Source organism: Lampetra planeri, chromosome 17 (genome assembly GCF_965212315.1).
Source record: "Lampetra planeri chromosome 17, kcLamPlan1.2.h2, whole genome shotgun sequence".
Taxonomy (NCBI): Eukaryota; Metazoa; Chordata; class Hyperoartia; order Petromyzontiformes; family Petromyzontidae; genus Lampetra; species Lampetra planeri.
Window position 1 is genome coordinate 5396165 of NC_136123.1, and position 24426 is coordinate 5420590.

The following is a 24426-nucleotide window of genomic DNA, read 5'->3' on the forward strand; positions in this document are numbered from 1 at the left end:
CATGTCCGTCTAGTGCTCGACTAGCTGCATTGGCTTCCGGTTGCTGAACGAATACATGATTAGGTCGCACTCATTACACATAAAGCGCTTGCCACAAATGAACTACAATACCTTGCTGATCTCGTCAAGCAGCATAAATCATCGCACAAAGTCTGGTCATCCTCGCAGTGGCTTTTGGCTAGCTATTAAACAAAGATGGTCGCTGCATCGCGCGCTTTCAGATGTGCTTCTGCAGCCATCTGCAATGCTCTTCTAATATTAGGAAGCCATGCTCCCTGGTTCTTTCGGTGAAGTCACGTAGATAGAAAAAAAAACACGACGTTTCGGTCGCAACACAAGCGTCCGTCATCAGGTGAGAAAGAATGATCTGCTGTTATGGCTTTATATAGGCACGGGAGGGGGGGGAAGGGGGGGTTTGTAGAGTGTGTGTACTACTCTGAGCCTTTGTGTTAATAACTAGGTTAATTCAGCATAATTATCCCCTCCCTTTGATGCTGCTAATACTGCATAATGCACGGGCATAATATGACTTTGAAACCCCCCGCCCACCTCCTATGCATTTCACAAGTAGTGACTAATCCCATATCTGCATTTCCCATAAATATGCTAAATTCCTCTTGATATGCTAATTATTTTGTCCCCTTCCCCCTCCAACCCAGCTTAAATATACGCTCCAAGCCTGGGGTGTTTCATTCAGATGCTGTCTTCCCGACAGACCTGTTCTTCACCTGAGGACGGCTGCTTGCGTTGTGGCCGAAACGTCGTGAGAATTATTGTATTATGTTTTATTTTTATTATTTTATTATTTCCCTTCTACGTGACTTTACCGAAAGAACCAAGAAGACATAATTATCATATTGTGTATGATAGCAACCCATTATACTGGTTATCGTGTATAAATCGGGCTTGAGTGCCTGAATCTGTGCGTGTGTGCATGGCAGTCTGGAATGCTTGTTTAAGGATGCCCAACACCTGAAGGTGGATTTCAAGCCCACTGTGCTGGTTGCCCGCGGCGACGCCATCGATGTGCCCATCACATTCCACCCACGCCGTGCCATGCGCTATCGTGACGACATCATCTTCGTCGTGAACGGCGTCTCACGGCACACGCTAGAAGTCCGTGGAGAGGGCACTGAAATGAAGGTTTGATCCGTGAATGGAAGACATCGTGGGCAAGGAAGGCTTAGTTTAGATAGAGGTTAAATTTCGATTTAAAGCTTTCGTGACTGCAGGGATTCATCTTCTTGGTTCTTTCGGTAAAGTCACGTAGAAGGGAAATAAAAAAAAAATAAAACATAATAAAATAATTGTCACGACGTTTCGGCCACAACGCAAATCTTTCGGTAAAGTCACGTAGAATGGAAATAATAAAATAATAAAAATAAAACATAATAAAATAATTCTCACGACGTTTCGGCCACAACGCCACAATTTGCGTTGTGGCCGAAACGTCGTGAGAATTATTTTATTATGTTATATTTTTATTATTTTATTATTTCCATTCTACGTGACTTTACCGAAAGATTTGCGTTGTGGCCGAAACGTCGTGACAATTATTTTATTATGTTTTATTTTTATTATTTTATTATTTCCATTCTACGTGACTTTACCGAAAGAACCAAGAAGATTAGATAGAGGTGTTTTGGGATCAGAGTTCTTCAACTGCAATATATTTTCCAAAGGGCCGTGTCAAAAGATTTACATTTGCTGATGGGCTACATGCCGTCATATAAATGTTACATGGCATTTGGTGTCAATGTTACACCCCCTACATGCTACACACTCGTAAACTCAGGCTAAGGGTGGGGCTACCTGAGTAGTGAGTGGGGTTAGAATAGGAGTGGCTGGACATATGAGCACTAGGCAGGGCCAACATCATAAATAACGAGGCCACTCACTGTGCCGGTGTTGCTAGTGGTTGTGTGGGAGTGGAAATGTAAAAGTGAGTGGGATTGACAAAGGGGGAGTGGCTGCCAGACCACAATGTTTACCGGTTGAGCCTCCTGGAAATTTGGTGGCGTTATTACTGACAAACTCACGTGTGTTGGTGCAAACTGTGTGTGTGTTGACCTTTGTTTTTAAAGATTGAAGTGGCCAATCCCAAGTGGAAGGTTGTGAACCTGGGAGCCCTGCGCGTGGGACAGACCATCAAGAAGACTGTGCCATTGGTCAACAACAGCAGGGCCCCACTCACTTTCTCCCTGGCTCTGCAGAGCAGCCAGCCTGCACTGCAGGACCCCAAGGTAAGAGCACAATCAAACCACAGCGAGTTCAAAAGCACAAACAATTGGACATGCAAAGTTTTGCCCACTTTGCGATTCGATAGAGTGACACAATTTTGACTCGAAGATTTATTTTACATTGTTGTGAATCTTGACTTAAAGCTTTTGTGACTGCAGGAATCCATACTCTTTGGGTCTTTCGGTAAAGTCACGTAGATAGAAAAATAATTTAAAAAATCACTACGTTTTGATCGCAACACAAGCAATCGTCTTCACGTGAAAAAATACAGCAGGCGGACTGGTGAGGCAGGAAAAAATATAGGCTGCCTCAGCAGTCCGCCTGCTGTATTTTTTCACCTGAAGACGATTGCTTGTGCTGCGATCGAAACGTCGTGATTTTTTTTATTATTTTTCTATTTACGTGACATTACCGAAAGACCCAAAGAGTATTGTTGTGAATGTCGTGCCTCTAGTGGCTGCAGGGATCGCATGAACCAATTACATACAACATACATCACAAACAGTTTGACATTACGTGCCTGCTAACAACCCTCCCAGAGGCCATAACTCCCACCGGTTTCCCGGTGCTTTCTATCACGTTTGCTGCCCCCCTGCGTTGAAAAAGTGGTCTCATCGGTCACGTTCAGCCCCGTGGAAAAGCGACACGGCCGATCACCGGGGCAGAACGTTGCCGACGCATCACAACGTGTGCTCGCCCCCCCCCCGCCCCAGGTTCTGATCCTGTCTCCGTCGGGTGAGGTGACGCTTCGCCCGCGCGACGGCACGTGTGCCGTGGAGGTGTCGTTCAGCCCGTGCGCGAGGGTACCCGCCTTTACGGCAGAGGTGTGCGTCGAGAGCGCCGGCGTGCGCCGGCCCGTCTTCCTGCTCAAGGGCTGCTGCCAGGGGCTGGAGATGGTGCTGGACCAGGAGCAGCTGCCCTTTGGCGCCGTGGTGCTGCGTAGCCAGGCCAAGCGCCGGCTGCTCCTGCACAACATGGGCGACGTCGGTGCCAGGTCGGTGACGGCGGCGGCGGCCACGTCATTTCCCCGCTCGCTTTCTCTCTCTCTCTTTCTCTCTCTCGTTGTTGCTGCTCCCACGTTTGCGCGATTCGTGCGGTTGATCGTCACAAGAGCGAGTGGGAATGACATTATTCCGTGAGTGGGAGACTGTAACCACCGTTCCCGATTGGCGCGGTTGGCTTTGTACGGTGTAAAAGAAGTTTAACATACATATGTAAGATGAGACTTTTAGGAGGCAGGTGTCGACTGTGTTCTGGCTGTGGGATTTGGTGGAAGGAAGGAAATGGTAGCAGGTTATGATAGCATCATCTGTGCTGGCCAAGATGACGATATTTACCTTGGGTGGCTACCCAAAGGGGTTTTCTGTCCATGGGGGAGCACACAAGGGGTACTGTTGTTCATTTGGGGGACACATGTCCCTCTACAGGCTTCTGCAAAACAAATACCATTGGTTATGTCCTCAAAATCCAGAATATCAGAGTTATCAGTTTAGTACTCTGAAGCAGAACTCAATTTTCTGAGCCATTAATTGACTTCCCACTCGTTAGACACTTTAGAATATTTCACGACCATTGTAACGAAAACAAAATAATCAAATTGAGCCATTTCAGAACGGGCCATCTTGCCCTTGATCGTACGTTTTTTTGTTTCACGTGTTACTTGTTCATTCATTTATCTGCATGTTTCTAACCCGCAGCTTCAGCTGGGACGTGAAGCACCTGGCGCCCGACTTCAGCGTGAGCCCCGCACGGGGCTACGCGGCGGCAGGCATGGACGTGCCACTGGACGTCACATTCCACCCCCGCGCCCTCGGCTCTGACATCCGCTACGAGGGTGTCAAGTGCAGCGTGGAGGGCAGCCAGCCACTACTGCTGACGCTCACGGGCTCCTGCATCGACCAGCCGCCCTCGCGCGAGGTCACACCCCGAACTGGCAATGCCAGAGCAGTGCCCACCCACGCCTCGCTGATGTGACTTGACGTGACCAGACTTTTCTTTTGTTAGACCAACGGTGCAAAAAAAATACACTCCCAGAAGGTCATGTGGCGAACGGGATGTGTAAACATTTTATTTAGTTTTTGGTGGAGAGGCAAATATGGATTGGAGGCATTATGTCCACTTATTTATTTTGTTGCCTTGTGCTTGCAGGTTACGTTGGTTGCTGGAAGTAACCCGATAGTGAATGATTCTGCCTTTATGCTCAGCCAGGTTTTAATGCGTTTCCTAAATCCTGTGCCAGAGTGCATTCAAACGTTTTTGCATAATTAGAAACAGACGTCTATATCCTGACACTTTTGACTAATCATGTGCCTGGTGACCCTGAAACACCCGATGACATTTTACCAGCATTGGTAAAAGCTCAGCCCAAAAATGATTTGCCTTGACCTTTTCAGATGAGCTATTCCACGATCAGGACAATAAGAATTCATTACCGCAAACGAATTCATGTTCGTTTGGCCAGCTAAGCAAGATTTAGCATTTGTGATGAAGAGAATCAGTTCAGATGCAAACAAAGAATCATGTATTTCCATATTAGATCAAGCGTTGGACACATTCTCCTTGCGTCTCATTATTTATGTTGTCATCCTGTGCAGGTGTTGAACTTCAGATGCCCGGTGCGGAGCAGGCAGACACAGACGATCTCGCTGGCGAACCGCACCAACCAGCGCTGGGTGCTGCGGCCTGTGCTGAAGGGAGAACACTGGACGGGGGCCGACTCTGTCACTGTGGAGGCCCAGCAGCAAGGGAGGCCCTACGAGGTCATCTACGAGCCGCTCACCATGACCAGCATTCGGCAGGAGCACCAGGCACGGGCTCACGCACGCACACGCGCACACACGCACACACGCACGCGGCAGAAGACAGAGATCCCCCGTGTAAGGCTTTGACAGACTGTTAGGACAAGTGCTATTTGTAAGCACCTATAAAGGCCCAGGCACACCAGGGGGGCGAGGTGGTCACAAACCAATGCCCGGCCACCTTTGTTTCCCCAGTGCTGATGATTGGACATTGCTTTCGATATTTACGGCCAAGTCGACGAAGGGAAGGCACAGAACCAGTTTTAATGTGAGCCATGGCTGGGAATTGAAACCAGAAGACAAGGTTCCTTTCATCGTGCACTAATCACTACACCGACATAGAGTGCTGCATGTGGACACAACAACATACACACGCAACCATGCAAACAATTCAGAGAACCACTCGCAAATATGTATACTCACCAACACATATAATAACGCACACACCTATGCACACAAAAAGTCACGCGCAGAATTACACACAACCAGGCAGGCATTAACATGCCTGTAGAGCCTTCTCAGGGAATGATTGTTCCATATGCTGTAGAGTTGCATTGTAAAAGAGAAAGTTAAAACCAATATGTGGCAAGATACACAGACACGGTTGTAATTGGAAAACGACTTTGTACCTAGATGCACTCTGCACATGTTAATATGCTACACTCAAATGAACTCTGCGTACACAGACTGGGTATTGGCAGTTGTATATGTTGGTGTCATACGAATCCCTGAGCAAACCTTCCCAAACACAAGACAAAGATTCCCCCTAGAGCCTTAACAGACTGTTGCGGAAAGTGCTGTTCGCGAGCACCTATGAAGCTCACAACAGCATACGAGGGGGTGGGTGGCCAGCGCCATGCCCGGTCGCCTTTGTCTTCCCAATGGTGATGTTTACACACCACAACAGGCACTGATTTGAGGCTGAGTCGACCTAGGGGAGGCCCAGAACCGATTTAAGTAATCTTCACTGATGTTGGCCGTGAGCGGGAATCAAAGTCGGGTCGCCAGGTTCATAGCACAGCGCGCTAACCACTACACTACCGCTCCCACACGCACACACACACAGACACATCCACTCGTTCACACGTGCACGCTCTCCATCGTGTTTTGGCACACGCAGGGCTCCATCTTCTTCCCGCTGCCAGACGGGCTTGGACTGCTCTACCCGCTCCAGGGCGTTGCTGAACCACCACGGCCAACCGACACCGTCACACGCGACGTTCCGTGCAAGACGACCTACACCGAGCTGCTGCCTGTCGCCAACTGGCTGCGCAAGCCACAGAGGCACGGCGCTCGCACAACCGCAGAGCACGCTCGGGTTCCTGAAGGGTTGAATTAGTGTAATTGTGAATCGTAATCAGAATCTTTATTGAGACTGGAGGAATTCGATGAGCTATGCAGCTTTTTGTCTTTTTACAGATGTCCAGTAGGGGCGAGTCAGAAAGTTGCAACAATAATATAAAAACTTATAGGAGTGCAAAGTATAGGAAGGTAAGTCGCTAAAATGAAAACATGAAAATAAAAAAAGGATAGAAGTAAATCAATTCCTGCCCATTTTTCAACGATAAATTCAAGCTTGGGCAAGGCATGAAAACAACAGCAACAGTTCCAGACCACAGCAAGACAACACACAATCCCTAAATAAAACTGCACGTTAAATTTACTAAGTGCACTGAATCAGGCATGACCTATTTAACATGGCTTAACATTTAAACATTTCTATGTACATACTCGATTAAATGCCATAATTTGAGTATATGTTTGGGCCTATGAAACGGCCAGTCGGTTACAGAATTGTGAATATTATACCCCAAACAACCCTTTTGAATTTAATTATAAATTTCATTGCAATTGTTATTATATCAAATGTGCCACGCGTTGTCGTAGGTTCCGCATGACGCTGGAGATGGTGCGCCCCGAGAGGCTGGATCCTTCTACAACCCTGAAGGGGCTGGACTACATTGACGTGCCAGGCTCAGCCACGTGTGACTACAAGCTGACCTTCCACTCGCACAAGGAGGGCCACTTCACTGCTAAGGTCCGTCTCTCTCCGCACCCACCACCAAGTCTTGTGTCATCCCATCTCCACCGCATCGTAACCACTGCCCGCAGTGGTTCATGTTTTTGTTTTCCTATTTTTCATGGTAGTGTTTGAGCTGGTTATATTTGCGTCTTTGGCACACAACCACGCCGTTTATTTTGAAGTTGTTAATAGATCAAGTTAAACATGAAAGGTACAGGACAGGGATATGAAGATTTGTTGAATGAGACACTGGAAAATGTTCTGTGATGTCTTGGCTCAGGACTCTTCCCTGCCAAATTATAAACAGACAAGGTCTGTTTCACCTCATAAAAATATATTCTGAAACTATAATAACATTTTAGTCCGTCGGTTCTGTAAGCATTCTGGACCAATGTTTTCTCGCAGCATTCGTTTAAGCAGTGAAACTCTGAACTGGCTTTGACTTTGAATCTCATCAGTACAGGCTGGCCTGGAAGTATAATGAATTCCCTGTTCTTTGCTCTGAGTACGGAGTATCTAGCAGTAGGTGCATTTGCAGTGGCATCTGCACTTAACACAAAAGGGTTCAGGGGAAACCAGCACCCCAACATATCTTGTAATCATCGACTCTTAAGGGTGCTGGATGTAGCTGGTGACTGAACGTTTACCGGACTCTCTCTCTCCGGGCGACAGGTGACCTTCTGTAACGAGGCGACTCAGGAGTTCCTCTTCTACGTGGTGACAATGCGAGCGACGCCCGGGGGGTCGCTGGGCACGGTGGAGCTGTGCACGCCGGTGCGTCGCAGCACGGAGGGGCGCGTGCGCGTGGAGAACCCCCTGCCCGCGCCCGTCTCCTTCTCCATCGAGTGCCGCGTGCCAGACATCAGCCTGCCGCCGCAGATTTCCGTGCCGCCCAACGCGAAGAAGGTGGGGGCCTGCTCGGTCGTCAAACTGATCAGCCTCGGCGACCCTGCTCCTGAGTGCGGTGATCGAGTGTCATCGCACGGAATGGGCATGAGGTCCACCAGTCTAGTGACTTGGTGACTTCCCGAGTGACTTGGTCCCTTTGCATGAGATGGACGTCGAATAAAACAAAATCTGCTGGACGCAAACAAAGAAGGGGGAGCGAGCAAGTGCTAGAAAATGTTCAGGTCAGGAGAAATCTAATTGGAACAATTTAGAAGAGGCAAAATATCGAGATTGGGCATATTGTCAAGCGATAGAAGTAACCATGAACCTGGCCTTAGTCATAAAACTCAAAGATGAGAGAATATCCATATCTTGTGCTTCTATACTATTCATGGATTGCGTATACGGTTTAGCTAGAGGATAGTAAGCTTCACTTTAGCTTAAGGGTTTTCCATTTGAAATCCATTGTCATCTTTTTGTTGTAGTATGGTGTTGGAGTAACACTTAATCGGGCCTACAGTCTTAAATAATTCTTGTGAAGGCTCCTGACTACGTTATACCATCTGAGCTGTGCATCAGAGCCAAAAACATATCAGAAGCGATTTAGAAACCCTTCTTTTACTCGTAATGCGGCGGTTAAACGTCCATTCAACGGCACGTTTTGCCGTGTAACCCACGTTGCGCGCACGGCACAATCCCCGACACCTCCGCCCCCCGTGTCGTCGGACAGGACGAGGGCTGGCTCACGCTGGAGTACCTCCCGCTGCGCGTGGGCGAGTCGAGCGGGCGGCTCGTGCTGCAGAGCGCCGAGCTGGGTGCCTTCACGTGGGACCTGCAGCTGCGCTCTTTGCCCGCCGCTCACGAGAAGCCGCTGCACTTCCGGGCTTCGCTCGGCGCCAGCCACACGCAGGCGGCGCGCTTCGTCAACTACTCGCGCCAGAAAAGCGAATACGCCTGCAAGGTAGGAGGAGCGGGGCTCCCGCCCGCCACCAGACAAAAAACCTGATCGCCAAATAGCAGGGTTGACGTTGCATTTTTGGGGGTTTCCCGTCCCCCCGCGGAAGGGCTAAATTTCGATTTAAAGCTTTCGTGACTGCAGGGATTCATCTTCTTGGTTCTTTCGGAAAAGTCACGTAGAAGGAAAATAATAAAATAATAAAATAAAACATAATAAAATAATTCTTACGACGTTTCGGCCACAACGCAAGCAGCCGTCTTCAGGTGGAGAACAGGTCTGTCGAGAAGGCAGAGTCTGAATGGCACGCCCCAGGCTTGGAGCGACTATTTAAGCTGGGATATTTTCCTTCTACGTTACTTTACCGAAAGAACCAAGAAGAGGAAGGAGGGGCTTTTATGAAGGGGTTGGGTGACCGTGGGGTTTGTTAGTTGGAGAGGACTCGCTTACCTTGCACCTCTGATTAGCACGGTTGGCTACGTACGGTGAAAAAGAAGTTCAACATGCATACCTTGCCGTCTCCTGCCTTTAAACAGAGGAGTGCAATTGATCAGATGCGGTTGCCATGTAATTATGCATCGTTTCATCGATTAAGATTGATTACTATGCTCGTGATAGATACAGGCATCGAATTGTGCAAGCATGAATTGAATTGATAATTTACATATTATATGCAAAGCATATGCTTATGCTATATTTAGGCGAATTGGAGCGAACGCATTGAAACAGAAAAAACGAGACCAAAAAATGTTACGTTCTTGGATCAAATGCCAACTCCAAATAAAATGTCACCAAATAATTGCGGGGACGATTTATTGCTTGCCAAATATATGGGTACTTGCTGAAAGACAGCTTTGTTGTTTTGAATGTACACCAAGTCTAAAGCGATGGGTAATGTAAGATGCATATGATGGTAATGTCCTTCTTCTTGGTTCTTTCGGTAAAGTCATGTAGAAGGGAAATAATAAAATAATTACATGGCAAATAATAAATTACATGGAAAATAATACAAATAAAAGTATATAATAATAATAAAACATATGTTTTCTTTTTATTATTTCCCTACTATGTGAATTTACCGAAAGAACCAAGAAGATGAATCCCTGCAGTCACGAAAGCTTTAAATCGAAAGTTAATGTCCTTGTTTAGTGTATACATTAATTAACCATCTTGATCTGAAGCTTTCGTCACTACAGGTGGGACGATCGCTTGCGTGGCGATCGAAACGTCGTGATGTATTATTATTTTTCTACGTGACTTTACTGAAAGAACCAAAGAGTATTCATTAACCACTTGCTTCTCATGTCACTGCCGATGTCCATAAAATTTTTAAGCAGTGGAAAAAAAAGGTCTCGTGCTTTGTCTGTGCTCGGGAGCAGATCAACAGCGGGGACTTCCACGTGGAGAAGACGGTGACGGCTGCTCCGGGAGCAGCTGGAGGCACAGAGGTCAGCGTGGACGTGCTGTACGAACCCAGCCACCTGGGCGACACGCGGGCACTGCTCACGCTGTCCTCGCCACAGGTGAGCCTAGCACCACCGAGCCACAGTAAGCAAAGCCGCAACACAACACGCCAGTCCCAACACAAAACCCCGGGCCACCACATTCTGTCTGGAAAGGTAATGCGTACATGTACAGCCCTTTTGTCACTCCACTGCTCAATAAGGGGTTAGTTGACCATACTTCATGATCAGTGTATGTTGTTGAAGGCAGGGGGCATAGATGTGGGAGCTTATTGTCCTTCCCCCGCACCTCCGATTAGCACGGTTGGCTACGTACGGTGCAAAAGAAGTTCAACATCCGTACACACAATGGATTTTGCTGCACTGCCCTCTGCTGCCCACCACGTAGCCCCGTAGCAACCTATGACGCATGGTCACCCACCCGAGCATCATCTCACCTCAGACCTGATTAGCTTCCGAGATCTGACGTGAATCTGTCGCATTCCGGCGTGACGTGGCCGTGGGCAGCGCGGCGGTAGTGCGGCAATGTCTCGTACGGAGCCCGCGGCGCCGATAACAACCCATCGGACCGTGTGCACGCGCAGGGCGGGGAGTACACGATCCCGCTGGTGGGCGTCTGCTCGGCGCCGCGGCCCCAGGGCCCCTTCACGGTGCGCGCGGGCTTCACCGTCTCCGTCCCCTTCAAGAACGTGTTCGCGCAGACGGCCTCCTTCGTGGCCGCCGTCGACAGCCCCGCGTTCAGCGTGCGCGCGGCCGGCGAGTCGGTGCGGCCCAAGCGCACCATCACCATCGTCGTGGGGTTCGAGGGAGCCCCCGGGGCGGCCCCCGTCACGGCGCGCCTCACCGTCTCTTGCCCCCAGCAGCCCGCCTCTTCCTGGATCTTCTACCTGCGCGGAGTCTCCGCCGAGAAGTGACCGACGCGTGCCTGCCGGGCCACCTGACCGCTGGGCGGCGTTCGTTCAGGGGCGGTGGTCGTGGTCATTTGGGAAGTCACGAAGCTGCTTTGTTGTCTTTTTTGTCGTCCTGCGGTGATTTTGCGAGTTGGAATCGTTTTGTGATACGTGTGGAAAATGAGTATGCAGCCATCGTGTAATGGTTAGCACACGCCATTTGCAATCCAGAGGTCATCAGTTTGATCCGATGTCTCGGGCGTGGCAGTTGAACCAATGGACAAGTTTCTTAACCCTGATGCAGTCAATCGATGCATTGTTACATACCTAATAATTTTCTTTGTTTATTAAGGGCAAGCATGAGTCTTGAGATGCTTTCAAGGAGGTGTGATGTTTGGCCAATTAATTGAATATTTTGGATTGGCGATGTTGAATCGACCTCACACACCTCTTGCAAAGCTTCATGAAGCAAAAACCTACGTTTCCAGGTTGAGCGAGGCTGCTCACATCACCTCTTCCTCGTTTGTCACGTGACGTTACAGCCCAAGGTGCTGCTGCTACCGATCCGTCTCCACCGTACACACAAAAAAAAACGTGAAAATTGCACTGTAAACATTTTAAATGTTGTTGTAAAGTGTGTATTTTAGATTATCAAATTTATTTTGCACAAATTATTTTACTTTAATCGATATTTTATGTTAACATGAGATTGAAGTTATTGAATGTTTTTAATATGTGTGATATTTTATTTAAAACCAACACATTAAAATTGCAGTCAAGCAGCTGACAGCTTCCTTATTCTCCGCACTGAATCTGAATACTCGCTGTTGTTACAATGTCTACCACTTGCTCACCGTAACTTCATCACTTTGGACTACTTAGCCAGTACATACTGCTTCAGAGGCTTTCCATTCACACAATAATTACGACGTTTGTGATGATGTAGTCGGCAGGTTGAGATGTCAAGGAGAAGTAACAATGCTTGCAAACGTGGATTTGTCCAAGTTTGTGCTCCAGCACACATTAAGTACAATACTACTAGCAATATTTAACCATCATAAGCCTGTGGGGGGAAATTCCATGTTATTATTACAGGGACCAGATCTTCCAACAGACTACTACATCTGATCACCTGGTCCTCTTCTTCTTGGTTCTTTCGGTAAAGTCACGTAGAAGGAAAATAATAAAAATAAAACATAATAAAATAATTCTCACGACGTTTCGGCCACAACGCAAGCAGCCGTCTTCAGGTGGAGAACAGGTCTGTCAAGGAGACAGAGTCTGAATGACACGCCCCAGGCTTGGAGCGACTATTTAAGCTGGGATGGAGGGGCTAAGAGCGTCTTGACAAAATAATTTGCATATCAAGAGGAATTTAGCATATTTATGGGAAATGCAGATATGCGATTAGTACTACTTGTGAAATGCGTAGGAGCTTTGGCGAGGGGTTTAAAGTCATTATGCCCATGCATTATGCAGGATTAGCAGTATCAAAGGGAGGGAGTAAGGTTAGAATTAATAAAGGGAAGGAATGTTAATAATATGGCGCCGCAGCAACTAATATGCTTATAGACTGGACCTCGTTTTACCAATCTCGGACATCCAGAGAAACAGAACCATGATGTGCCTGAGTTGACCTTCATGATTTGAAATTACTATCGGGCAAGGAGGGGCTTGATAATAAACGTCCACATGTTCATATAAAGGTTTGCGAGTGAGCCAGTGGATGACTTCAGAAGTAGCCTGGAGAATATCTCAAATGCTGCCAGTGAATGACTGCAGTGGGCAGTGGTTTTAAGCTCTACGAGTGAACAAGTACATTCATCCAAGTTTAAAACCCGTCTTCATCTAGCAGAACGAGAGTGATGGTGTCCGTGGCCTCTTGCCTACATGTACTCATCCATCTGTTGAGTTTTACAAGCAGATGGTGTGTTGGCGTGGACACAAACTAAACTCGAGTTATCCAAACGTTTATGCTCCTAACGCAGCCAAGAGAACAATAAACAGATCTACGCTCTGTGTCTTTGTATATTAGACGAGCCGGCTGTACTGCCCTTTCCAAACCAATATTAATGCAGCAGCATTTGTCTCAGCAAGTAAACTTACTGGACCATCTGGGTCTCATCGGCATTCAGATCTGTTAAGGGGCCGTCCATAAATGACGTCACGCACCTAGGGGGGGGTCAGACATTTTTGACGATGTGTGACGAGGGGGGGGGGGGTTGAGAAATGTGACGTCACATAAAAATGCGCAATTTAAAATAAATATAGACAAAACGTTCTACTTAATTAAAAATACTTTTTAATAAATGTTTTCTCCTACAACATCAGAGTGCAGCGCCACATTAAATACGCACTACAATGAAAATAGTTTGAAGCATGTGTTATTTTGGGGGGGGGGGGGGTCTGACTTTGTGACGTCATATTTGAGGGGGGGGGGTCTGACTTTGTGACGCCGTGTGACGAGGGGGGGGTAAAAAATCGTCCAAAATCGCGTGACGTCATTTATGGACGGCCCTTAAACGTGTGCCACGCGATTACCAGGTGTGACTTCGAACAGCCCCATAAGTACCGCGTGTATAAAATATGGAGCCCCCCCCCAGTGCCGGATTAAGTTAGTGAGGGGCCTGTAGCATATCTTATAAAGGGGCCCTAAATAAAATAATGTAAACAAAATTTTAACTTGCATAGCAAAGTAATTGTATTTTTTCATTTGCTATAAGCCAGATAATACAACAAATCGATAACCTTAAACACCCAGTCGTTCATAAAAGTTTAAGGCGGTATAGTACTATAGTAATAGAGCAAGTGCAGAATCACTGAACCGGTATTCATAGCTTCAAAGCATTTAGCGCGGGTCCCTTAGCATATGGAGCTACTTTTGCTCCTAGAATAATCCGGCACTGAAACCCCCCCCCCCCCGTTCAACGGAGAGAGAGAGAGGAGGAGGAAACGAGCTTTGCCCCCCCCGAAACGCAGCCGCCCGAAATGCGAGAAACTCCAAAACCCCGCCTCGCCTGCGCCTCCTCGTCCTGCCCCAACCCCCTCGCCCCCGCCGCAGCCCGAGACCCCGAGACTCGTTCACTCGGCAGGGGATCCGAGGGAGCAAGACACCCACACACACACACCCCCCACACACCACACCGCCTCATTCTCCCACGAGCCGAGGGGTGAGAGAGGCAGGAGGAGTCTTGTAGCCGGGGGTGCTGCGGTGGCGGTGCCGGGGATCCAGGTTGTGAAATCCGGAGCGAGAAAGAATCCCGATCGGGACACACAGGAAACTGTTGCGTCGCTCCCCGACCACCACCACCACCAACCACCCCCACCGAACAAGTGAGTACGAGACAAAAGAATGCGCGAAGGAAGAGAGAGAGAGAGAGTTTTGCTTTTAGAAGATGGAGGGAGACTTTTTTGCTGGATGGTCAACGCGTTAATGCGCAGCAGTCGATGGCGGTTAATCTTGCGTTGCGAGTTCATCTCTTTGCGTTGCTCTCGTTGCTGTTGTCGAAGCCATAGGACGCTCAAACAAATACACAGGTTACACAACTGCCCGGTGATGTATCTTGCCGGAGTTGAAAAGCAACTTTTTGTTCTAAACGTAAACGCTCGCCGCGGCCAGGAAGCGATGAGCTAAACGTTGGGTTGGTTTTGATTCTGCGCTGCGCGGATTCTTCTCGGAATACAAAACAAGTGGCGCTTACTTACCTGTTCACACACCTCGCCATGCTCTTCCTGCTAGGTGACAAGGCCCGTGGTTCGTCTTCATTAAGAGCCGCTTGTGCCCTCTGACCCAACGCTGCAAAAATTCACAACAACAACAGCAGCTCCAGCATCATCATCATCATCTTCGGTGGGTTTGTTAGTTTTAGATATTTTCTTTGTCGTGATAAACAAACTTTTCATTTCAAGTTAAACGTTCAAAGGTGCTCGCGAGCTCGGCTGGTGATGGCACTGATCACGGGGGCGAGGTTAAATGGCTTTTACATGCGGCTGGCATTCTTTTAAATAGCCACACACGTGCATCCAAACACGTGCGCGTGATAGATGTAGGTGCCAGGTGATGGGGTCGCGTTGACACGATGGTGGTTGTGGACCTTTTACGCGTGAACGTAAAGGTTCAGTGATATCTAAACCGGTTTAACACGTGGGCTTTCGCGACCGATATAGGTTTTTTTGTGTGTGTGTGTAAGATCGCGTAAAAATAAATGTGTCGTTGAACCCGCCGCCACCCGACACGGCCAATTAGTTGAGGTTTATTTAACACGTAGGCTTTGGAGACCAATATTATTCATAATATAGGTTTTTGGGTCAGATCACGTTATTATTTATAAATGTGTCGTAACCCTCCACCACCCCACACGACCAAACAGTAAAAAATGTGTCACGTTTTTCAAAGGACAAAATAATTCACTTCTTTAGCCCACCGGTGTGTTGAAGAGAGAATCAACAGCATTTTAAAATGCCAATCTTGCCCGATGAAGCTGATTGTTATTATCAGCGAAACGTCGCACTATTGACATTTTAAAATGCCGTTGATTCTCTCTTCAACACACGGGTGGGCTAAAGAAGTGAATTAATTTGTCCTTTGAAAAACGTGACACATTTTTTACTGTTTGGCCGTGTCGGGTAGTGGAGGGTTACGACGCATTTATAAATAACGCGATCTGACCCAAAAAACCTATATTATGAATAGTTGAGGTTTGTCGCGTAAACATAAATGTTTGTGGATTCGCTCTCCTATTGCTGTACTAGTCACGAATTGGCACGTGTTTTGTTTACGTGGCGAACCTTTACTAGCTGCGTCGGGTGGTGGCGGGTTCAACGACACATTTATATTCACACAAAACACCGATATTATGGATCGATATCTGGGACTCCCCCCAACTTCGCCGATTCGCACTGATCGATGCCTCCATCCAAAAGTGGGTTGACCCAAGGAATGTGGTTCATGTGCAAATGAACGTGCTCTGATGATGGACACTGAAACGATGATTGTAAGTTTGCCCGTAACAAGTAACAGCGAAAATAATAAAATAATAAAAATAAAACATAATAAAATAATTCTCACGACGTTTCGGCTACAACGCAAGCAGCCGTCCTTAGGTGGAGAACAGGTCTGTCAAGTAGACAGACTCTGTCTACTCTGTCTACTTGACAATTATTTTATTATGTTTTATTTCTATTATTTTATTACTTCCCTTCTACGTGACTTAACCGAAAGAACCAAGAAGATGAATCCCTGCAGTCACGAAAGCTTTAAATCGAAAAGTAACAGCGAGTTGATGGGATCTACCGCATATTGTTGCAATGTGTGTAGATGTGTATTGATTACGAGTGTGTGGCCGTGAATAAACATCACCACTGGGGAGACAAAGGCGGCCCAGGGTGCGGTTCTCGAACACACAAAACCACAAACCCTCATGCCCTGCCGGCCTTCAGAGGTGCTCGCGAACACGGGGCAAAGACAAAGATCCCCCGTGTAGCCTTGACAGACTGTTGGGGCAAGTGCTGTTATCGAGCGCCTTTGTCTCGCGAGTGGCGATGTTTGCTGCACACCTGCACCAGGTACTCATTTGAGGCTGAGTCGACCTAGGGGATGAGACCGGTTTCAAACAATCGTCGCTGGGTGTTGGCCACGAGCCGGAATCGAACTCGGGTGGCCGGGTTCGTAGCGCAGCGCGCTGACCGCTACACCACCGCTCCCCACGGGGCACACGTGGGTGTCCACGTGTGTCATACGCGTTGTTTAAAAAGCACGTGCGTTTTGTATTGGCAGGTAGACTAATGAAAAACAATCACATGTCTGATTTGGAGACACGTAGGGTGCGTTTGTGATCGATGGTCAGAAAGGCAGTGATTTCCTGCTCGTATGACCGTTGAGGCGGACATTCCACATTCCTATGGCAGAGATGAGTCTATCCAAAGGACAACCACGTGTTCGCTTCCCTACCAGAGTGGCACGCACTTTATCTGTGCGGAGGGATGATGGGCCGAGTCAACCCCCAACCAGGACGTGAACTCGCAACCTTCGGATTGCGAGCCGCTGGCTGGCCTGTGTCAATGTCCCCAATGGAGACCTCTCTCTCTCTGTTCTTTCCCTATGTGACGAGCAGCAATCAGCATGAGACTGCCCATTCCGGCGGTGGTGCTGAGCCTCCTGGCCTGCTCCCTGCTGCTGCTGTTGCTGCCCTCCCCAGCCATGGCCTGCAACAAGGTGCTGTGCGCCAGCGACGTGAGCAAGTGCCTCCTGCAGGTGAGACGGGGACACGAGCCGGAAACCCCCAGAGATCAAGAGGAGGTTGTGGGTCCCTGCAGAGTACGGTGAGACGTGAGCCCTGGCGAGCAGCAGTGGTGAGTGTGTGTCGTAGGGTTTGCCACCTGTCCAGCTGTGACCCGGGCACTTTGGGAATTGGCATCTGTTATTGTATGCATGTTGAACGTCTTTCGCCGACCGTGCTAATCGGAGGTGCGGGGTGGAAGGACGACAGACTAAACACAAAAAGCAGGTAGGGTGGGCAGGCATTGATTTGTATTTTATTATGGTAGACTGCAGAGTTGTATTAGGCCCAGACTGAATGAGGTATATGTCTGGGTTGGATCGAGAGTGGTAAAGGTGGCAACCCGAGGTAGGCGAGCGCGAGGGGTCGTGGGGGAGGGAGAGTCAAGAGGTGATGTGACCACCAGAAACGAAATATGGCTCGCACGACCGAATACCGTCGGTAGCCCTAAGGGGCCGTCCATAAATGACGTCACGCGATTTAGGACGATTTTTGACCCCCCCCCCCCTCGTCACACATCGTCACAAATGTCTAACCCCTCCCCCCCCTAGGTGAGTGACGTCATTTATGGACGGGCCCCTAACCAGCCGACCAACAGCCACCAAAAACACCGTGGTGCCGAAATATTGATGATGCAGTGAACGAGATTTTATTGAAAGTTCCAAAACGGCATTGCCAACTCGAGAAACGCTGTAGCTGAAGCGGCGCGACACTAGGGGGCCTCGCTTGACACGCAATGGCGAGGAGCGTGACAGTCGAGGATTTCACGAGTGTGGGAGGTCACGTGGAGCGAATGTGAAAGGAGAGTGTGACAGGTTGTGGAGAGTGAGGGCAAGAAGAGTGTGAGAGGTCACGGGGAGTGTGTCGAAGGTCAAGGAGTGCGAGTTTGAAAGGTCACGGAGAGTGGGTGTGAAAGGTCACCGTTAGTGTGAGGTCAAGGAGAATGGATGTGTGGTTATCGGAGGTGAGTGTGAGAGGTCATGGAGAGTTCAGGGAGAAAGGGTATCTGGTGGTCACGGAGCAGGGGAAGGGTTCACAGTTACAGGGGTTACACAACTGTGAGCGTGCGTGTGTTCGCGTCTGCCTGCACGCGCGTTCAGGAGCTGTGCCAGTGCAAGCCAGCGCTGGGAAACTGCTCGTGCTGCCGCGAGTGCATGCTGTGTCTGTCCACCATGTGGGACGACTGCTGCGACTGCGTGGGTAAGGACATGGGGTGGGGGGGGGGGTGCATGGAGGGGCCAGAGGAACCCCGTCCGGCACGATAACCAGTGGCGTAGCTATCGAGCGTGCAGGCGGGTGCTGTTGCACCAAGAGCCTACGGGCTGAAGGGGACCAGGCGTCGGGACGTGGCGGGGGGTGGTTGCCCATATCATTCCTTTGCACCAGGGTCCATGCCAAGCATGCAACACCACCAGTGATGACCCCACCTGAACATCCGATACGCCTGGAGGTGGGGTTGGTGAATGGCACAGAGATTTGAAGCGTGACTCCACCTGAAAGGCGTCGAGGGTGCCTATAGGAGGCGGCACAGTCAGACGATGACATTTGCAGAGTGGAGTAAAGATTTTAAATTTCGCTTTAAGCTTTCGTGACTGCAGGGATTCATATTCTTGGTTCTTTCGGTAAAGTCACGTAGAACCCAGAGTACGGAGGAAAGATGTTCATAATCCGATTGACAAGGAGTAGAAGAAGAGTGAGAAAAGATGAGAAAAGTCTGGTGATGGTATGACGAGAAGTGTGCTGTGAGCGCACGAGTTGGTGGGAGTCTGATACGAACGGGGTTATATGCGTGTGAACGTTACGTAAGAACCGTTTGGATGTTGCGGATAGTTTGAAGTTCACACGAGGGTAAACCCAGGGTGGTGGTTTTTCCGTCACGCCGACTGTTGACAGTGGTCACGGATGATTTCCACAAGTAGTAAACTGAGATTGGGATGTGACGTCAATGACCGTTTCACAGATTATCTTTCTGGGCAGATGATAGAGTCGTATTAGCAGATTCTAGTCAAATGAGTAGAGGATGTTGCGATAGAGCCAGAAACACTTGGACATGTACAAAGATGGTTTTGAAGAGGCTGTTATGAGGTTATGTATGGCAAAGAGTGAGGTTGATATCACGTAGAGACGAATTGTTAGAGACAAAGCACAGCAGAACACCCACGAAGATATAAAATGGAATGAAGAAACTTTAAAAGTGGTGGATAACTTTTCAGTACTTGAGGTTACCCGATTGTAAATGGAGCTGAATAGCATAATCCAGTCTACAACGCCTACAGCGGTGTGAAAGGTTTGGTATTTGAAGAGATTCCTAGACAATGGCAGATGATTTGGATATGTGAAGTTTGTCATACCAACAGCCCTCATGCTTGCAGCAGAAACATGAACATAGGGAGCAATAGAGGATGGTAAAACAAGTGTGGTGCCAACAACGAGAAGAGACACAAGGATGATAAACTTGGGGGGTGAAATAGAATGGATGAGAGTGATGGTTGAAAACTCTCAACTATTTTAACTATAAACTATTACAATTTTACCAGGTAAGGCCCACTGAGCTATATAGCTCTTTTTCAGAAGCAACCTAGCCACAAATAATATATCAACTACGTGGCTTATGTGCAAATATTTCGCAGCCAATACTCTAAACGCTTCTAAATGTGGAGGGGGAAAAAACCGGAGGACCCGGAGAAAAATCCACGCGACCACGGGGAGAGAGAGAGAGACTTGCAAACTCAAAATACACAGGTGTCACAGGGTCGAGATTAAACTCACGACCTCCTCTGTACTGGGCCAGGTAGTTGACATCTCGTCACCACGCGGCACCCCTCGAGACACATGGAGGAAGGTTGGGCAGGGGCAGAGCGCCCAGACGGGGATTTCTGATGCAAGAACCACGGGGAAGAGGACTGCTATTAATATTACTTGCAGGAACTAATATGTTTATATATTCCATCAAGGTCCTTAGGATCTTCTGATCTAAAACTGCTCGGCACTTCCAGGTCTAGGATATGCTCTTTTGGTGATCGAGGTTTTGTCAGCGTGGCACCCAAGCGATGGAACGCCTTGCCACTTGATATCAGACAATCAAGAGGCGGTGTTGTGAGATGTCTGCTTTAAAAACCCGGCTCTTTAAACGGGCTTTGCCTCTTTAGTTTGGTCGGTTGCCCTGGTTCTGTTCTTCTTTCCTACTTTTCATGCACTGCGCATTATACATTTTAATTATTATCCACGGAAAAGTTGTAAGAAGAGACTTGGAGAGAGTGGAAACACTTCTTGGATATTGAACAAGAAAGAGCATGGGAAAAGAGAGGGAGGTGCAGGAACATTGTTGGTAAAAAAATAACCCCGCCCGACCTGTTGTGCATGATGGTCGCCCATCCAAGTACGATCCAGGCTCAGGCCCTGCTGAGCTTTTGAGGTCCGTTGAGACTGGGTGCATTCCAGGCGATTTGCTCAGACTCGTCTTGTGTACAACGCGCGAGTACATTTTTGTTCATCGAGCGCTGCCACACAATCAACATTTCTCGTGACGTGGAAAAGCTGCTCAAATTCTTCTGCAGTGGGAGTGCTTCATAGTAATAATCAAACATATACGGCTGCTTGTGACACAGTTTGCACTTTATTGTTGTCCAGTGGCCTATTTGAGCACAACAATGGTGTAACGGTCGTTTTCCTTAGTTCACAAATCCGACCTTTTCACATATCCGCCTATACCTCAGTCTCCAGCAAGTCAAGATGTAGAACTGTAGAACTGTACGTAGCCAACTATGCTAATCGGAGGTTCACATATGATGTTGTACTCAGTTATTAATATTAAAGATTTTGAAGGGAGGGAAACAAATATTTACAAATATAAATTGAATAACGCCCTTGTTTTTAAAGACAGTCCTCACCACAGAGAACCGTAGTGGCATGACCGCACTATGATAGCTGGTGCCAAACTGTGCCACACGCCTTCCCGCATGGCTTTGTAGGAGCCTCGGTACCAATAAAGTTAATTCATTTTTTCTTTCCGGTTGAGTTTTGATGACGTACACCTACGTCATCGGAACGGCATCAGAAGAAAAACTGACATACATGTACGTCATCGGAACGGGTTAAGAGCGATGCGCGTTACCCGCCTGCCCTGCCTGCGCCCTGCCCCACCGACGTAGGCATGTGCAAACCGCGCAACAAGACGGACTCGCACCCGACGGCCAAGAGCTCCGTGGAGGAGCTGTCCGATCCCATCCCGTCACTGTTCCGCGCACTGACGGAGCGCGAGACGACGCTCAACTGGAACGTGCGCTCCTTCCCCGTGGCCGAAGAGCTGTCGCACGCGCACCACCTGCTCCTGCACGGAGACACGGGTGAGCGGCGGCGCCCGGGACGGCCCAGAGGGATGTTTGGTGGCACGTGCCGGCAGTGTCTTCTCATGGTTTTGTCATTATTTTTTTTTTTCCCCTGAAATCTTATTGCAACGTTCCACTTCTTGAGGTAAAGGTGCAGCCTTGCAATTCCTTGCTCATGCTATTGTTGGCGGAAGGGACTTAAAGGGAGCTCTTTAACGCGTATTTTTGAGCTACTCTTCCATGCTGGCCAGATGGATGTCTTGGAAGAGGTGGGAGTGCCGACACTTTACCTCGCCGCATACAACCTGCCAATTAACTGTGGCGTACCCATTTATACCACTGGATGGACAGGCAAAAGAGATTTAAGAAAACATCCATAGTTTCAACTGAAATGCTGGATGCTCAGGCGACCTCGTAATTGCACCCCAGTGTGCCATCCCTTATACTGTGGCAACATTGAAATAGAGTAGGCCATGTGTACCCACAGCCGAAATTTGTAAATTTTATAAATTACTTAAATGAGAAAAGCCACAAAGCAACATCACTCCGTACTGCCACGCATGCCAGCTGGCTGGCCCGTGCTGCGTTCACCTTGTGGCGCAACTGGGACAGCTGCCACCAGCGGTCCCCTGCTATAGGGTACGTCAATGTCCTGCATGGGAGGCACCGTACAAATGTTGAGCGAAAATGAATTGGTTCCGTTTGGTACAAGGTTTATCCTGGCTGCAGCCACGATCACCATCGTGATGGATCATGGCTGAGGAGCCCCCACTCACCCCCTGCCCCCCCCCCCAACCCTCTCTCTCCTCTCCACCTGCCAGGTACGTGGCTCACTTCGTCTGCGCCCAACTGCACCGTCGTCTTCTTCAACGAGTGCCTCTCCATCAACAAGTGCCGCATGTCGTGCGAGTCCGTGGGCGCCTCCAAGTACCGCTGGTTCCACAACGCGTGCTGCGAGTGTGTGGGGCCCGACTGCCTGGACTACGGCAGCAAGCACGCCCAGTGCCTCAACTGCATGGTGTGAGATCGGGTCACGGGGTCACGGGGTTACTGGGCTTCCGGGGGGGTCATGGACAGCATGGGGCCAGCCAGGGCCACTGTGTCAGCAGGCCCAAGATGAGACGAGGTTAAGTTGTTTTTAGAGTTTTCAAAGTGCACCGATGTATAGGTTTGTAGTTCTGGCACGATTATCTGACATTTCACTACACATCTTAGGAGATTGTTTAGTTCCTGAAGAAACTCCCAGCACGTGGAGTGAAATTCCACCGTAGAGCTGAACATATCTCCGTTAGATTTTGCCCAATAAATGCAAAGCTTAGGTTTGGCAATGAGAGAGCAGAGGTTCAGGAATGAGAGGGTGTGTATGTGGTATGATTAGCGCCGATCGCCATCCACTGCAGATAGCGTGGGGAGGGAGTGGTAGGAACCAGAGCATATTCTCAAGCCCCAGTTTGACATCCTTGTGGGCATCGGTAAGGAGTTTTTGGCCCGGTCACAAGGCTGCAATGTCGTTGGAAATGTTAAAAGTTTCCAGAGACTGTTTTTACAGGGTCGTCCCTTCAAACAGCAAGTGCTAAAAAGAGAATCCGGTTATATAAAAGTAGAGTTGTACATCTGATTTGTAGCCTCACCTAAATTAAGAATGCTTTTAGCCGAAACTTAACCGTGCATTTGGCAGATGCCTGTTGGCACTGCACACAATTCACACCACCGTGAAGGAAAGCTTCTTGCATAACCGGTACTTTTGCTTCATGTTAAGTTTGAAATGCTTTTTTATATATTTAGATTTCTGTTGTTTTTAAAACAATCTAATACTTGTTTACATAACTCAAATACGATTTGTTTTCTGTCGTGTTGCTTTTTCACTTGCATTAAACACTTTTTTTTAGGAAAGGCAATCACCTGTTCAAGCATCAGCAATTGTTTCTTTTCATGTCTGTGGCCGCCATTCAAGAAAAAAAATCTGTCCCATGAGAGTTGTTCACAACAGGAGGTTGGGACTTATTCCAAAGTTGACAAGTGGGAATTGTGAAAACACTCGGTCAGGTTGATGCCACCGATTGCCAAGTGGAGACACCTCGTTGCGGAGATGTCCCAAAACAATTATAGATTATTTACCGCACTCGATTCCCCAGGTCTCAAGACTTTCAGGAGGGTCCTAGCCAAGCTTTCAGCATTGGAATGTTTGGCCAATAGCAATTATGTTGTAAATGTGTTTGGCTATGGGAGGAGGCCAGAAAACCCAGAGGAAAACCCCACACATAACAATGGGAGAACATCTTCTTGGTTATTTCGGTAAAGTCACGTAGAAGGTGAAGTAATAAAATAATAAAAATAAAACATAAAATAATTCTCACGTTTCGGCTACAACGCAAGCAGAAGACGGCTGCTTGAGTTGTAGCCGAAACGTCGTGAGAATGATTTTATTGTTTTATTTGTATTATTTTATTATTTCCCTTCTACGTGACTTTACCGAAAGAACCAAGAAGATGAATCCCTGCAGTCACGAAAGCTTTAAATCGAAATTTAATGGGAGAACATATAAACGCCACACAAAGGCAT

At 48.2% G+C, this 24426-nt stretch overlaps 2 protein-coding genes across 4 annotated transcripts in view; both read left to right on the plus strand.

The window, feature by feature from the left end:
- HYDIN (HYDIN axonemal central pair apparatus protein) overlaps nucleotides 1-12049 on the plus strand; it is a 126853-nt gene extending 114804 nt beyond the window's left edge. For both annotated transcript variants that reach the window (XM_078601931.1, XM_078601932.1), the window contains exons 78-88: nucleotides 942-1143; nucleotides 2085-2243; nucleotides 2955-3235; nucleotides 3939-4158; nucleotides 4836-5048; nucleotides 6160-6323; nucleotides 6927-7077; nucleotides 7735-7968; nucleotides 8681-8911; nucleotides 10285-10428; nucleotides 10953-12049. In XM_078601931.1, the coding sequence (XP_078458057.1) occupies nucleotides 942-1143; nucleotides 2085-2243; nucleotides 2955-3235; nucleotides 3939-4158; nucleotides 4836-5048; nucleotides 6160-6323; nucleotides 6927-7077; nucleotides 7735-7968; nucleotides 8681-8911; nucleotides 10285-10428; nucleotides 10953-11282 (2329 nt within the window). In that variant the 3' untranslated portion in view covers nucleotides 11283-12049. The remainder of the gene's footprint in view (nucleotides 1-941; nucleotides 1144-2084; nucleotides 2244-2954; nucleotides 3236-3938; nucleotides 4159-4835; nucleotides 5049-6159; nucleotides 6324-6926; nucleotides 7078-7734; nucleotides 7969-8680; nucleotides 8912-10284; nucleotides 10429-10952) is intronic.
- A 2273-nt stretch (nucleotides 12050-14322) lies between these two features.
- TWSG1 (twisted gastrulation BMP signaling modulator 1) lies at nucleotides 14323-23762 on the plus strand. Of its 2 annotated transcripts, none has more exons than XM_078601942.1 (6): nucleotides 14323-14591; nucleotides 14998-15108; nucleotides 17372-17511; nucleotides 18637-18736; nucleotides 21688-21882; nucleotides 22686-23762. In XM_078601942.1, exons 3-6 carry the CDS (start codon nucleotides 17380-17382, stop codon nucleotides 22886-22888), a joined length of 630 nt encoding a protein of 209 aa, XP_078458068.1. In that variant the 5' UTR covers nucleotides 14323-14591; nucleotides 14998-15108; nucleotides 17372-17379; the 3' UTR covers nucleotides 22889-23762. The 2 variants fall into 2 exon arrangements, with proteins under 2 accessions (XP_078458068.1, XP_078458069.1); XM_078601943.1 differs by lacking the exon at nucleotides 14323-14591 and adding an exon at nucleotides 14632-14795.
- Nucleotides 23763-24426: the final 664 nt, after the last annotated feature.

Excerpts from the sequence above, each read along its gene's own strand:
- TWSG1 (XM_078601942.1), top strand. The coding sequence starts at position 17,380 with ATGAGACTGCCCATTCCGGCGGTGGTGCTGAGCCTCCTGGCCTGCTCC. Across the intron at positions 17,512-18,636 it reads TGAGCAAGTGCCTCCTGCAG|GAGCTGTGCCAGTGCAAGCC; the intron begins GTGAGACGGGGA and ends ACGCGCGTTCAG. Across the intron at positions 21,883-22,685 it reads GCTCCTGCACGGAGACACGG|GTACGTGGCTCACTTCGTCT; the intron begins GTGAGCGGCGGC and ends TCCACCTGCCAG.